Consider the following 13,056-nt stretch of genomic DNA (forward strand, 5'->3'; position numbering starts at 1 on the left):
AATCTGATTTCGAACCCCAGACATTTTAGTGTTCGCTCATCTCTACTAATAAAGTAATGTGGGGATTATTGCCAAACTAGTATTTCTATTCCAAAAGGAACAGATTCCCAGCTGTGGACAGCGCTGTTTCGACCTGTTGGATCTCTTCAGCACAGCGTAGGGATACTAGTTTGGAAGAGTGAGAGACGATAGACTAAGATCAGGGAATATAAACACTCCATAGGGAGTGTGCACCTTCACAGGCGTATTTAGACTTACAAGCCATTTTTGCTCCACTGGGGGATTATGGGAAAAAATATGCAAATCTATTTTCCAGGATGTAATTAGTAAAACAGTGCCTATTTTTTCCCATAATCCCCCAGTGGAGCGAAAATGACTTGTAAGTCTCATACGCCTGTAAAGGTGCTCACTCCACTAACCTTGATCCATCACTAGTACCGCCTTAATGCTAGTACCTTCCCCTCCATTCCTACCATACACTATATCCCTATGTTCTAAAATCCATCCTTGGAATCTCATTGTGTATATATGAGTCACGCGGAGCCGCCGGTGTTTGCATGCCGCCTAGACGACCGGTCTGCCGCCGCATAGAATTACTTACAGCACTTCTTAACCAGAACAAAACTTTGCGGCCCCAAAAATAACTTCAATTTTCAGCGCATATGAAATATGCTAATGTCTAAATAAAACTCATTTCAGTATATTTTTATCAATCCTGTCTATTTTTTATTTTTATGTTATTTTCTTTAGTCCGTCTCCCGCTGTTTATTAAAATACCCGACTCCTAGAAAATGGATTTAGATTAATGGCGTTCAGTCTAACCCCCCTCCCCCGCCATATAATTTTGCATATATATCATCTTCCGGGCAGGTCGTTTAGACTTTGTAACGATTTCAACCTTATAAAATTACCAAGACCTTCTCCTGGTAATGACCTGCAGCGCCGGGTAGACACTGCTTAGCACAACATTTGCAAGTCATAGACTGTTTACCACCAACCTTATGTTCTTTCCCAAGTGCGCCGTGAAAAAAAAAAAAGTTGTCCGCTCATTTGCTTGGACTGTTTTTAGAAATGTTCGCTTTTTTTTTTTTTTTCTTTCCAATTTCGGTTCCATTTCCCCAATGCCGAGGAAATATTAGATGAGCAGTTCCTTGTTTTTTTTTATTTTATTTTTTTACCCAGGATGAGTTAGCGGCCGTAGAGCAAATAATGTATAAGCTAGAAAAGCAAGATAAATCAGCCGGAGACGAACTGATAGGCTTTAAAGTGAAAGGTGCGAATGAGAAATAAACAGACTTCTGAAGAAGTGACATGTTGCAAGGTTATGTAGAGCATCTTTGAGCGTTATGTATGCAGGCTGAATAAGGTTGTCATCATTCGGGAGCGGTCTTCTGTTATAAGCCTTCCGCCGCACATAATTCACACTCCGCTCGGTTGCCATCTGTAGAAAAGTCTCCAGGCTTCTCCTGCGTCGGGACACGTGTAATCTGTGGATGGGGTCGCAGGTAGTTTCCACGTCGCTGGTCTCGTGAATTGGTCTTAGTCTGAGGAACGTGCTCGAGGGAGACTTTGCTACCGGCTCCAAGTACACCGGGGATTCTATAATATGGTCTATATGGCTCACTGGATCTTTTTATGATTTCCCAAGGAGGCAGAATGTAGATAACGGCTTTAGAGGAACACTAAACCTGCACAAAATATTACAATAATAACTTTTCTTCCGTTCATCTCCTCCTTTACCTTCGTGCTATTTTGTCTGTTATAAGAATTAAAACTCAGAAATCTGTAAGGAAATCATCTGTGTCTTAGGTACTTAGCCATGTCTTAGATCTCAAGGTAAGACAACTGGCTGCAGCAGGAGACTCCCCCTCCCTTTCCTGCACCATCTACAGTAGGATGGAAAGATTACCCAACCCTCAGCCAAGCTCCAAAAAACAATACAACAGATCAGCGTGAAGACAACCTCTGTGCTCGCCGTAGGTTTCGTACAATACTTGTGTCCCAGGAACATGCAGAAAGTAATACTGATAAGAGGGGGTGTTGGCAAGGTGTCTTCCTGTTTATCTTTTTAGGATTAGTATTTCTTTAAAGGGATTCTACCATTAAAACATTTTTTTTTTTGTGGATAAGACGTCGGAGTAGCCTTTAGAAAGGCTATTCGTCTCTTACCTGTAGATGTGGTCTCCGCTGCGCCGTTCCTTAGAAATACCGTTTTTTACCGGTATGCAAATGAGTTCTCTCACAGCGATGGGGGTGTCCTCACCGCTGCCAGAGAATTGTCTCCAGCGCCGCCTCCTTCTTCGTCCGCCGTGTCATCTTCAATGTCTTCTTCCGGAGCAGGCTCGTAACTTCTAGGCGTCAGGCCTTGAGCAGAGCAGACTGCACAGGCGCACAGGCCATGGGAAAATGGACGCTTGCACAGTATTGTTAGCGGCCATTTTACCGTGGCCTGTGCGCCTGCACAGTCTGCTCTGCTCAAGGCCCGACGCCTAGAAGTTACGGAAGAAGACATTGAAGAAGGAGGCGGCGCTGGAGACAATTCTCTGGCATCAGTGGGGGCGCCCTCATCGCTGTTTGAGCACTGGGGCCCGCCCCCATCACTGCCAAATAACTCATTTGCATACCGGTAAAAACGGATATTTCTAAGGAACGGCGCAGCAGAGACCACGTCTAAAGGTAAGAGACGAATAGCCTTTCTAAAGCCTATTCCAACGTCTTATCCACAAAAAAAAGGTTTTAATGGTAGAATCCCTTTAAGTAATGCCAGTGCCCTTTTTTGCATTAGCGTTGTGTTGGTGCTGTAGATCATAGAAGGTATGGGCATGGATTCTCCTTACTACGGTAGTAGGGATCATTGCCCCCTGTACGGTAAATAATTCAGCTGCCCTCTACTCTACAAGGTAGAAGACTGTTACCGACATCTACTGCACTAGAGAAACTTCCTTTTCTTTTAGACCCCATGCACATGACCGAGTGTGCATCCTATGCGGGGCTGAGTTTGCAGTAGAATGTGCTCAGTATCACATCCAAGTGTCATCTGTGATGCATTCATATCTATTGGGGCTTCTACTTTTTTCCATTTTGTTGACCTGGAGCAAGATAAGGCTGGTTCTATAATTATATGTGTCTACAGAACAGAATTGTAGAGGTTGAGACAGTAAGTAAGGTATTCCAATGTTGGCTACAATATGACATGGTAGGTGATGTTATTGTTAGTTAGTATTGACTCCTTTTCTGGGCCCCTTCAATTCACTGCACTCTCTTAAAGAAGTCTTCCAAGCTTTAAAGGGAGTCTATCATTTGAAAAACTCATTTTCAACTAAAGGCACATTGGGATAGCCTTCAAGAAGGCCATTCTACTCCTACCTTTACTACTTTGATTTTTCCCGTCGACTGCGCATGCCTGAGCAGCCATTTTGTGGTGGTCTGCTACTCGAGCGTACTGCGCTGGTATGCTCAGTTCTCCAGAGAACTACACGAGCGTACTGCACAGGCGCAGCACGCTCGTGTAGCAGACCGACACAAAATGGCCGCTCGGGCTCGGCTGAGTGGTAGAGCTGCTTGCGCATGCGCAAGATTTTAGATAGGTACAGCATGACGTCAGAGACCTTTGCAAGGCACAAGTTCTGGAGAAGAGGAGGATACCAAGTGCAGCTGCTATACAAATATACAGCACTATGCTTGGTTTTGTGTGAAGAGGCCCAAATGTTGCGCTCTCTTCAAACATGATTGGTAGAGGTTCCGAATGTTAGATCCCCATCAATCTTCAATCAACGACCTGTTCTAAGGACACGTCCTGAAATAATAACCCTGGAAAACCCCTTTAACAGGAAGCCAGTAGAATTCAGTAAATCACTTGTAGTGTTACGTGACGTTGCGTCGTCTTCTCCGTACACATCTTCATATTTCGTAAACACATATTATAGATTTTATTAGTGAAATGTTGTTAATTGTAAAGTTTTCCTTTAAATCTGTTAATTCTATTTTTCTTCTCTTCCAGTCCACGTTGCCTCCATACGAGTCTCGGATCACAACGGCCAAGTTACTCACGGAAGCTGAAAACTTTGAGGTAGGATTGTATTTATTATTATTATCATCATCATCATTTTTGTTTATATTATTACTAGGCTGCCCGCGACTTCGTCTGCGGGTTGTTGGCGTCTATGATCCGCCTATATTCAGCAAATTGCTGCCGTCGATGGTTTGCCTTCTCCGGCGTTTTATCAGCTCTTAAGCTGTCCTGCTGTTGACCTTGTTCCTCACACCGAGCCTCTAATTGTTCAGGCATCTCAGCAGCTCGCTGGGACGCCATATAATGAGCGTGTTGTTGGTGTTGATGATCTGCCTGCTCTGGTGTTTCAATAGCTGTCAAGCTGGCCTGTTGCTGAATGCAATCCTTGCGCTGTGCCCGGGATTGTTCCGGCATCTTAGCAGCTCGCTGGGACGCCATATAATGAGTGTGTTGTTGATGTTGATGATTCGCCTGCTCCGGCGTTTCGGCAGCTCTGAAGTTGGCCTGGCACTGTAGTTGTTCTTCGCACCGTGCTTGTAATTGTTCCAGCATCTCTGCAGCTCGCTGGGATGCCATATGATGAGTGTGTTGTTGGCGTTGCTTGAGGAGAACTCTGTGACTTCTGGCTACCTTCATAGTGGTCATTGTTTGTGACAAATTAGATTCACTTTTTAGTTTCTTTTTTATTATTTATATTATTGTTTTTATTATTATAATAGTTTTAATATTACTATTAATATTATTATTTTTCTTATATTATCATTATTTTATTTACCATATATACTCAAGTATAAGCTGACCCGAATATAAGCTGAGACCCCTAAATTTACAACAAAAAACTGGGAAAACTTATTGACTCGAGTATAAGCCGAGGGGGGGGGGGGAATCCACCATTGCAGATACAAAGTCTGGTCATGTGCATTACAGGTTAGTAACTCCATGGGGATCATAGTAATAACAGTTAACCCCATCATGTCCCTCACATTAACCCCTGTGTGCCTCAGTTACTGATATGGAGGTGATAATTAGGTATCTTCATAATTAAGCTCTTTCATTATTCCCCTCATGTGTCTCACCTATTAGTAACCCTTATATGGGGCACACAGGGGTTAATATGAGGGACATGATGGGGGTAACTATTATTAATGTCAGGCACATGGAGTTACTGAAACTAAATGAATAATCCCAAATGCCTGACAGTAATAGGCAGAGTAACTAAAGGAAGGTCCCTGTGTGTCACGTTACTGCAGCTTCCTCTCCTCCATACAACAGACATCTTCCATAAGACACAATGAATCCCGGCCACTCATCTGCAGGGTAGATGCTAAATCCTAGTGACGTCATGACCATGTGATCGGACTCTGGTGTGGGCGGAGCTACTAGGATTTAGACTCCACCTTATCTGCAGATGTTACATACCAGTGGCTACAGGACCTTTGATGACATCACAGTCACGTGACCTCATTCACAAGCCAATCACAGAGAAGTAGCACTAAAGGACCTCCCCCTTCCAGGTCCTTCCAGTTTTCTGTGCTCCGTGGACCCTGACTCGTGTACAAGCCGAGGAAAATGTGCTGAAAAAGTCGGCTTATACTCGAGTGTATACGGTAGTTTATTTGATATTTATATTGTTTATATTAATTTTATAATTTTTAATATTACTATTATTATTATTATTAATAATAATAATAATAATAATAATAATAATAATAATAATAATAATAATAATTTTTTAGTTATTATTTGATGTTTTTTTTCTACTATTATTGTTATGACTATTAATAGTACCGGTGAAGCCGGGCGTATCGGGATTCAGGTGTCCCCTTTTTGCGGTACAATGATGATATTTCATAATTACCCTGAACTTTTCTACGTTTCTGAAATGTCAATTTGGATGATAGCACCTATAAAGCACAGCAAGTGTTTCATTATCCCTGTATGTCACATGGCCCCTGAGGAGGTAAGGATATGACGGCACGACGCAGAACTCCCACCGTTCCAAGTCCTATTCAACCACCCTATGACATTACTTTACAAAGCTTGCGAGAGGAACCAGAGGAACCTATTTAGCCTTTCAGCTCGGAATTAATACCCGTCTAGATTTCCATCCCATCCATCACGTAGCAACGAAGTATAATACGGTGGAGGTAAACAAAGCTTCAAAGGGAGCGTCTGCCTGTTTTATGGCTCTTTTTATCAAATAATATGGCTAAGTAGAACGTAGCGTTGCTTTGATGTTAGCTTATCCATGTAAATTTACTGCAAAATGCAAAACCTCCTCCTGATAAGTGGCCGGTATTTAGCGCTGCACTTATTGTGTCTGCTTTCACGGAGTGAATAGTAATATCTGCCATTGTCTTATTCCCTGGGATGAGCGGCGCCGCGTTTTGATGCCGGGTGAAATATCGCTATATACTCCAAATACAATAGCGGTTAATAATCATCTTTAAAGGGTCTTAAAGGTTAATTGTTCGGAAAAAAAAATTCTTGGTCTTGAGGACGTCTTGCATTGAAAAGATGTTGATTGCAATTGTAAGAGCAGTTTAGAGCATTATTTATAGTCCCCTCATTTATTACCATGTGAGAGCATGGAAGGAAAAAAAATGATCTGGTAATAAAATCCTTGAGATGTTCGCTTGATACGTTTCTGGGAAGAAGGACGATAACTTATATAGCCGTCGTTACAGATTCCACCTAGAGTCCCAAATAGTCAGTCTTGACGCAGCCATGCATCCCCCGATCCCCTATTCCTGCATAGGGAGGCATATTTGTCATTTAGGAACGTGATACGTGGGGTGACGTACCCTGTACTGGCTGTCATGGTGGCAATTTAATGTCAGGGCAGTTCTGTAGATGATTTATGGAACTCTACGGGCTCTTTAGGAATAGTAAATGAGGTGTCGTGTGGGTTAATGTAAGATTCTGCACTTGGGCCGGGGAAACTACATATAACATAACCTGTGTAGATAAAACCGCCACTCAAAAAGACTTTGGGATATTGGTGGATAGTCAATGTAACTTAGCACTCAGGGTCAGGTGGCTGCCGCCAAGGCACATACCAGTAAAATCATAAGGGCTAGTTCACACGTGAGTATAAGGGGAGGTTTTTGACAGCGGATTTCGCGTCCAAAACCTCCCCTTATAATGGTGGTCTATGGAGACCGCCGGGCTTCTGTTCTCCGCTAGCGGCGAGCTGCTGCTAGCGGAGAAAAGAAAGGACATGTCCTTTCTTCAGGCGGAAGCCGCGCAGGTTCAGCCGCGCGGCTTCCGCCCCCGGCAGCTCCCTCCTATGTCGGCTCATTCATTTGAGCCGACAGCAGAGGGTTAAGCCGCGACAGCGATGGTCGCGGCGGGCGGGTTTTGACGAGAGAGACGCGGCTCGCCTCGTCTCTCTCTGTGTCAAAACCCGCGCGGGCAGTTCACGTGTGAACTAGCCCTAAGTATCATACATGCTCACTAGTCAGAGCTCACATTGGGTACAATTTTGTGCCCCTTGTATATAAGAAAGACATAGCTGAAGTAGAGCGGGTGTAGAAGAGGGTATCCAAAGTAAGAGAACGGGCGGATAAGAGGGCAGGTTCTCAATCTTGGGGCATTAACTTTGGGAAAAACGCAGCTTAGGGCGGGTTCACATCTGCGCCCGGTCTCTGGTTTAGCCAATGCGGCCGGTCTCCGTCTTCTGCCCTGCAAAACTGGACAGGAGACTGAAACCCGGTGGTCAATTTTCAAACCCATGTGATGTAAACCCGCCCTTAGGGGCGAGCTAAGAACAATGTAAAAATATATAAATTGACAGTAGAGAGATCTTATACCAAAACGTGTATGGAATCCTCTATGTCTAGAAGAGAGAAGGCTACACCATCATAATTGTCCATTCTTTACTGTACGAGCAGTGATACACCCAAAGTATAGGTCGGGAAGAGCCTGGGTGCCTTCCTTATAATATTACAAGTTGTCAGAACTAGATTTCTGGAGATGGGATATTGATGGAGAGATTTATTCCCAGATTTTGAGTTGGGAAGAAATTTGTTCCCCTAATATGGGGTATTTGGATTTCATTTAAAGATGACCTTTTACATCCTCATCTATGTGCTATATACTACTTCTGTACAAGGCTATGGAAGAGTACTGTCGGGCTTTCCTGACCATCCAATGATGATGCTAGGCGTTAAGACCATCCCTTCTGACAGTGGAGAGTTATTGGTGCCGAAATTAACAGCACCACTGTCTCCCGCACCAGGGAACACGTAATGGAACAGCCAACAGTGCGTTGAATTCTATTATTATACTCGGGGGTCTTTTCATACCCCTGAGTATAATGATGAGAGACCTGGGAGAGGTAAGGGAACATAAAAAACACTCACCTTTCCGGGCTCCAGACAGGCTTCGGGCCTACTTCTGTGATGTCCCTGGGCCTGCGCAGGAATGCAGAGGGGTCTTCGGCATCGGTCGGGGGAAGGGGGGGCATGTCAAAAGTTCGCCATTCCTAGTTACGCCACTGCTTGAAGTTATTGTAGGGAAGTTAAATGCTAACAAGTTCTTCACTGTTTGCTCCTCCTAACCATTTGGTGACATCTTCTTTGTCACGTATGCAACTTTTTGTAGACTCTGTAGCCGTCTATGAACATCTGATCCTACATTATTCTAGATCAGTTTCTTCTACGTATCCAAAGTTGCTTGGCCCCCTTTGTTTGGGGGTCATGTGCCCAACCCATAGAATGATTACACGATAATGGTTTCTTGTGTTGTAAATCATGTTTTGCTGTCGGCCTCGCTCCTTTCTTGGTATTATTTCTCCGGATTGTCATAGGCAGCTATTTTATGTAGCGGAGTTGAAAGGCACTGTCATTTGGCCATTAATAACTACGAAACCGCAGATTTAAGTATAGCATTAAAATAATTAGATCATGTCCCTGAAGACAGGAGATGTTCGGAGCGTTCGGCATCTTCTGGGACAGCTCCGCTCATTGCTGTCACACATCAGTTTTTGTGCCGCGTGTCTCACAGCAGGGATGTGCTGAGCCCTTGTATAGATGCCTGTATTCTTATTAACCACAAGTGCATTTTATATATCTAGTGGTTTTTATGGCTTTGCTGTGCAAAAATTTGAGGAATAAGGCAGAGGGCTATAGGAACCATATCTATGGCTGCTCCTTCATGTCAAGCATCCTCCATGGTTAGGGTAAATCCAGGCAAATCTTGTTACATAAGGATTTTATCCGCACGTTTGCTGTGCATTTATGCGTTGCAAAAGGTGAAATCCGTGGTGACAATCCGCTAGGCTCAGAAATGTAATGAACGAGCTGCAGACTTTCACGCCTATATCGCCACGTGGATGTTTTCTCAATCCGCAGGGAAAACCCTATTCATATGTAATGTAAATATCGGTTCTTCCAGGTGTGCATGGCTTACAATTCGGAATTTTTACTACAACCCAGCATTAGGTGTTTAAGCTGGTCCTGGAAATATTTGGTCACTGGGGCCCCACCATCGAGACACCCCCAATTACTAGAACCGGAGTCCTCAGCTCCCGTTGCTCCTCACTACATGACCTCGGGGAGAAGGAGTTTGGCTCGACAGCCAAATTATTCATTCTGTTCCGTATCTATAGGGTTAACTGAAACAACCAAGATCCTGCTGTTTCTTTAAAGGGGTTCTATCATTAAAATCACATTTGTTCTTGATCACACGTAGAAATAGCCTTAAGAAAGTCTATTCTTCTCCTACCTTCTTCTTCAGGAACGGCCTCTCTGCGCATCTTCTTCCGGAGCTGGGTTCAAACTTCTAGGCCTCGGGCAGAGCCGACTGCGCATGCCCGCGGCCACAAGAAAAATGGCCACTTACACAGTGTGTAAGTGGCCATTTTCTTGTGGCCTGGGGCATACACAGGCTAGAAGTTTGAACCCAGCTCCTGAAGAAGACGCGCAGAACGGCCATTCTTGAAGATGATGTAGGTGGCGCAGGAGATTTCTCTCGCAGCATTGAGGACGCCCCCCCGTGGTGTTTGAGCGCTGGGGACCGCCCCCAGTGCTGTGAGAGAACTCATTTGCACACAGACAAAAAACGAGATTTCTACCGAACGACGGCACGGAGAAGACATCTAAAGGTAGGAGAAGAATAGCCTTTCTTAAGGCTATTTTTACTTGTGATCGAGAAAAAAATGTTATTTTAATGATAGGATCCCTTTAAAGTTTCCAATTATAAAACCACTTTTCATAAATGAATAGTACAGGTGAATATAAGAAACTTTGTAATCTATTTTATTAAAGAAAAATGCTTCTATATTTATCTAACATAGAAGTTTATGGAAAGGGGAGGGGAGAAGGAGGAGGCTGCTGAAAGACACCTACTGCAGATTCTAAGCTCTGCTATGCATTGTAATTACAAACTGTTTAACTCTTCTATATCTTGTAAGATAATGCTCTTCCACTGTACAGAATACAGCCATAAATCAAGCTGCCTCCTCCATAGACTTCTGTGTGTGAGGCCGGATATGGATATAGGTGCTATTAGTGATCAGAGTCTAAGGGAAGGAGGCAGGATGCAGCCTGATAAGAGGAGAAGGAAACAGATTTAATACAATACATTTAATAGGATATATTAATATAATTATATTCTATAGTTTCTAAAATAAAATTTAAAACATCTACAGTCCAAACCCCCCCCCCCAAAAAAAAACAAAAAAAGAATATGTATTACTGCCTGGCTACAATTAGAAAGAATAAATGTTGGTGATCTATTCACTTTAAAGGGATCCTATCACACACAATTGTTTCTAGGTACCACGTCGGAATAGCTTTAAGAACGGCTATTCGTTTCCTACCTTTCGTCGTCTTCTCCGCTCCACTGTTCACCTACAATCCCGGTTTCTCTCGGTATGTAAATTAGCTCTCTTGCAGCGCTAGGGGCGGGACCCAGTGCTCAAGCAGCACGGGGGGCATCCCCAATGATGTGAGAGAACTCTCTCCAGTGCCGCCTCCATCTTCATCAGCAGCGTCCTCTTCTTCCAGCATTGACTCGCGCCTTGGGAATAGCAGACTGCGCATGCCCAGAGGCCACGAGAAAGTGGCTGTTTACAATACTGTGCAAGCAGCCATTTTCTCGTGGCCTCTGGGCATGCGCAGTCTGCTGTGCCCAAGGCCTGAGGCCTAGAAGTTACAAGCCACCGCAAGATGAAGAGGACGCTGCTGACGAAGATGGAGGTGGCACTGGAGCGAGTTCTCTTGCAGCATTGGGGACGCCCCCAGTGCTGCGAGAGAGCTAATTTGCATACCGAGAAAAAACGGGATTGTAGGCGATCGGCGGCGCGGAGAAGACGACGAATGGTAGGAGAAGAATAGCCTTTCTTAAGGCTATTCTGACCTGGTACCTAGAAAAAAATTGTGTGTGAGTGATGGGATCCCTTTAAGCCACAAGAGTAAGTACACCTCTGAAGAACATTCTATGGAAATTCCCATCGGACCCCTCCAGAAACGTTCCATACAAGCCATTTATCATGACCTTATATACTGCGCATCATAACAGTAAGTAAAATCAGTAAGATAATTTTATTATCCCATTTAAAATACTCGGGAGACTCGTAAAGAGATTCTAAGATCAATGTAAATCATCTTGGCTTTCTTAAGGATTACAAAGTAATGAACATGATGGAATTATATTCTATTACTCCGTTGCGTTATCTCGCATGAAATAAGATGCCATATTTTATGACCATAAACCGGCAGCAGGAAAGCGACGTTTCCCCCAGATTTAATTGATTTCCTTTTTTTATTTCCGCGGTGATTTATCCGTCGCTCCGGTTTATTATGTCGTGGCGATGATTCATTTATTACCTTTGGAAACCTACCGTAGGTTCTATACATTAGGCAGTCGATTCCGGCACTTTCCTGTTTGTCGTTTCTCGAGAGCTTGGATAGAAGTGGCACTAAACACAGCTGAGAAGGCAATGGAAAGGTCAAGTAGTGTTCTGTTTGATTTCCGGATATGATCTTGACGGAGACGTAGCATTACAACTGCAGTGAAGGTGTTAACGCCGAAGCTTTACCTCCAGCCTGAAGATCTTTTCATATGTATCACTATGAGAATTTACAGGAATAAAAAAACACCCCGCAGAACATGAATCCTAATGAAGGCGTCTAATCCCAGCCTTTCATTTTTTCCATCCTGTGCACATGTACTTCTAGATATGGATCCAAGAGACATCTCCCCGTAACAAACCCATTGATCTGCTGCCCACTCTGTAATTCAGACTCTTCTCTTCAGAGCTCGGAATTGTCAATAACCAAAGAATCACCTGTGGTTTTATAGGTGTGCACATTTTAAATTTTTTTTGAGTAATTGTTCTTTTTTATTTCTTTGCTTATTCAGTTTTATATGAAATTTAACATTAGTTTTAAAGAGTATTTCACCCCCTATAAGACCCTAGGGCAGTGATGGCGAACCTTTTAGAGACAGAGTGCCCAAATTGCATCCCAAAAACCAGTAAATTATCGTCAAGTGCCAACAAGGCAATTTAACCTTAATAATGTGCAGAACCACAATTGCACACAATTACAGACCTGCAAAATATGGTCATACGAATGGGGCTCTATAGAGCTTTCTGCTCCACTGTGACCCCCACACAGGCTAATCTGCTGCACAGTGACCCCCACACAGTACAATCTGTTCCACAGTGACCCACACACAGTACAATCTGCTGCACAGTGGTCCTCACACAGTACAGTTTGCTCCATGGTGGCCCCCACACAGTACAGTCTGCTGCACAGTGGTCCCAACACAGTATAATCTGCTGCACAGTGGTCCCCACACAGTATAATCTGCTCCACAGTGGTCCCCACACAGTATAATCTGCTGCACAGTGGTCCCCACACAGTATAATCTGCTGCACAATACTCCCCACACAGTACAGTTTGCTCCATGGTGGCCCCCACACAGTACAGTCTGCTGTACAGTGGTCCTCACACAGTATAATCTGCTGCACAGTGGTCCCCACACATTATAATCTGCGGCACAGTGGTCCCCACACAGTATAATCTGCTGCACAA

At 43.8% G+C, this 13,056-nt stretch overlaps 1 protein-coding gene across 1 annotated transcript in view; it reads left to right on the plus strand.

The window, feature by feature from the left end:
• Positions 1 to 13,056, plus strand: part of LOC142201191 (uncharacterized) — a 228,549-nt gene that overhangs the window by 60,088 nt on the left and 155,405 nt on the right. The window contains exon 8 of the mRNA XM_075272018.1: positions 4,001 to 4,069. Coding sequence (XP_075128119.1) covers positions 4,001 to 4,069 — 69 coding nt within the window. The remainder of the gene's footprint in view (positions 1 to 4,000; positions 4,070 to 13,056) is intronic.

This window comes from Leptodactylus fuscus, chromosome 4, assembly GCF_031893055.1.
Source record: "Leptodactylus fuscus isolate aLepFus1 chromosome 4, aLepFus1.hap2, whole genome shotgun sequence".
Classification (NCBI taxonomy): domain Eukaryota; kingdom Metazoa; phylum Chordata; class Amphibia; order Anura; family Leptodactylidae; genus Leptodactylus; species Leptodactylus fuscus.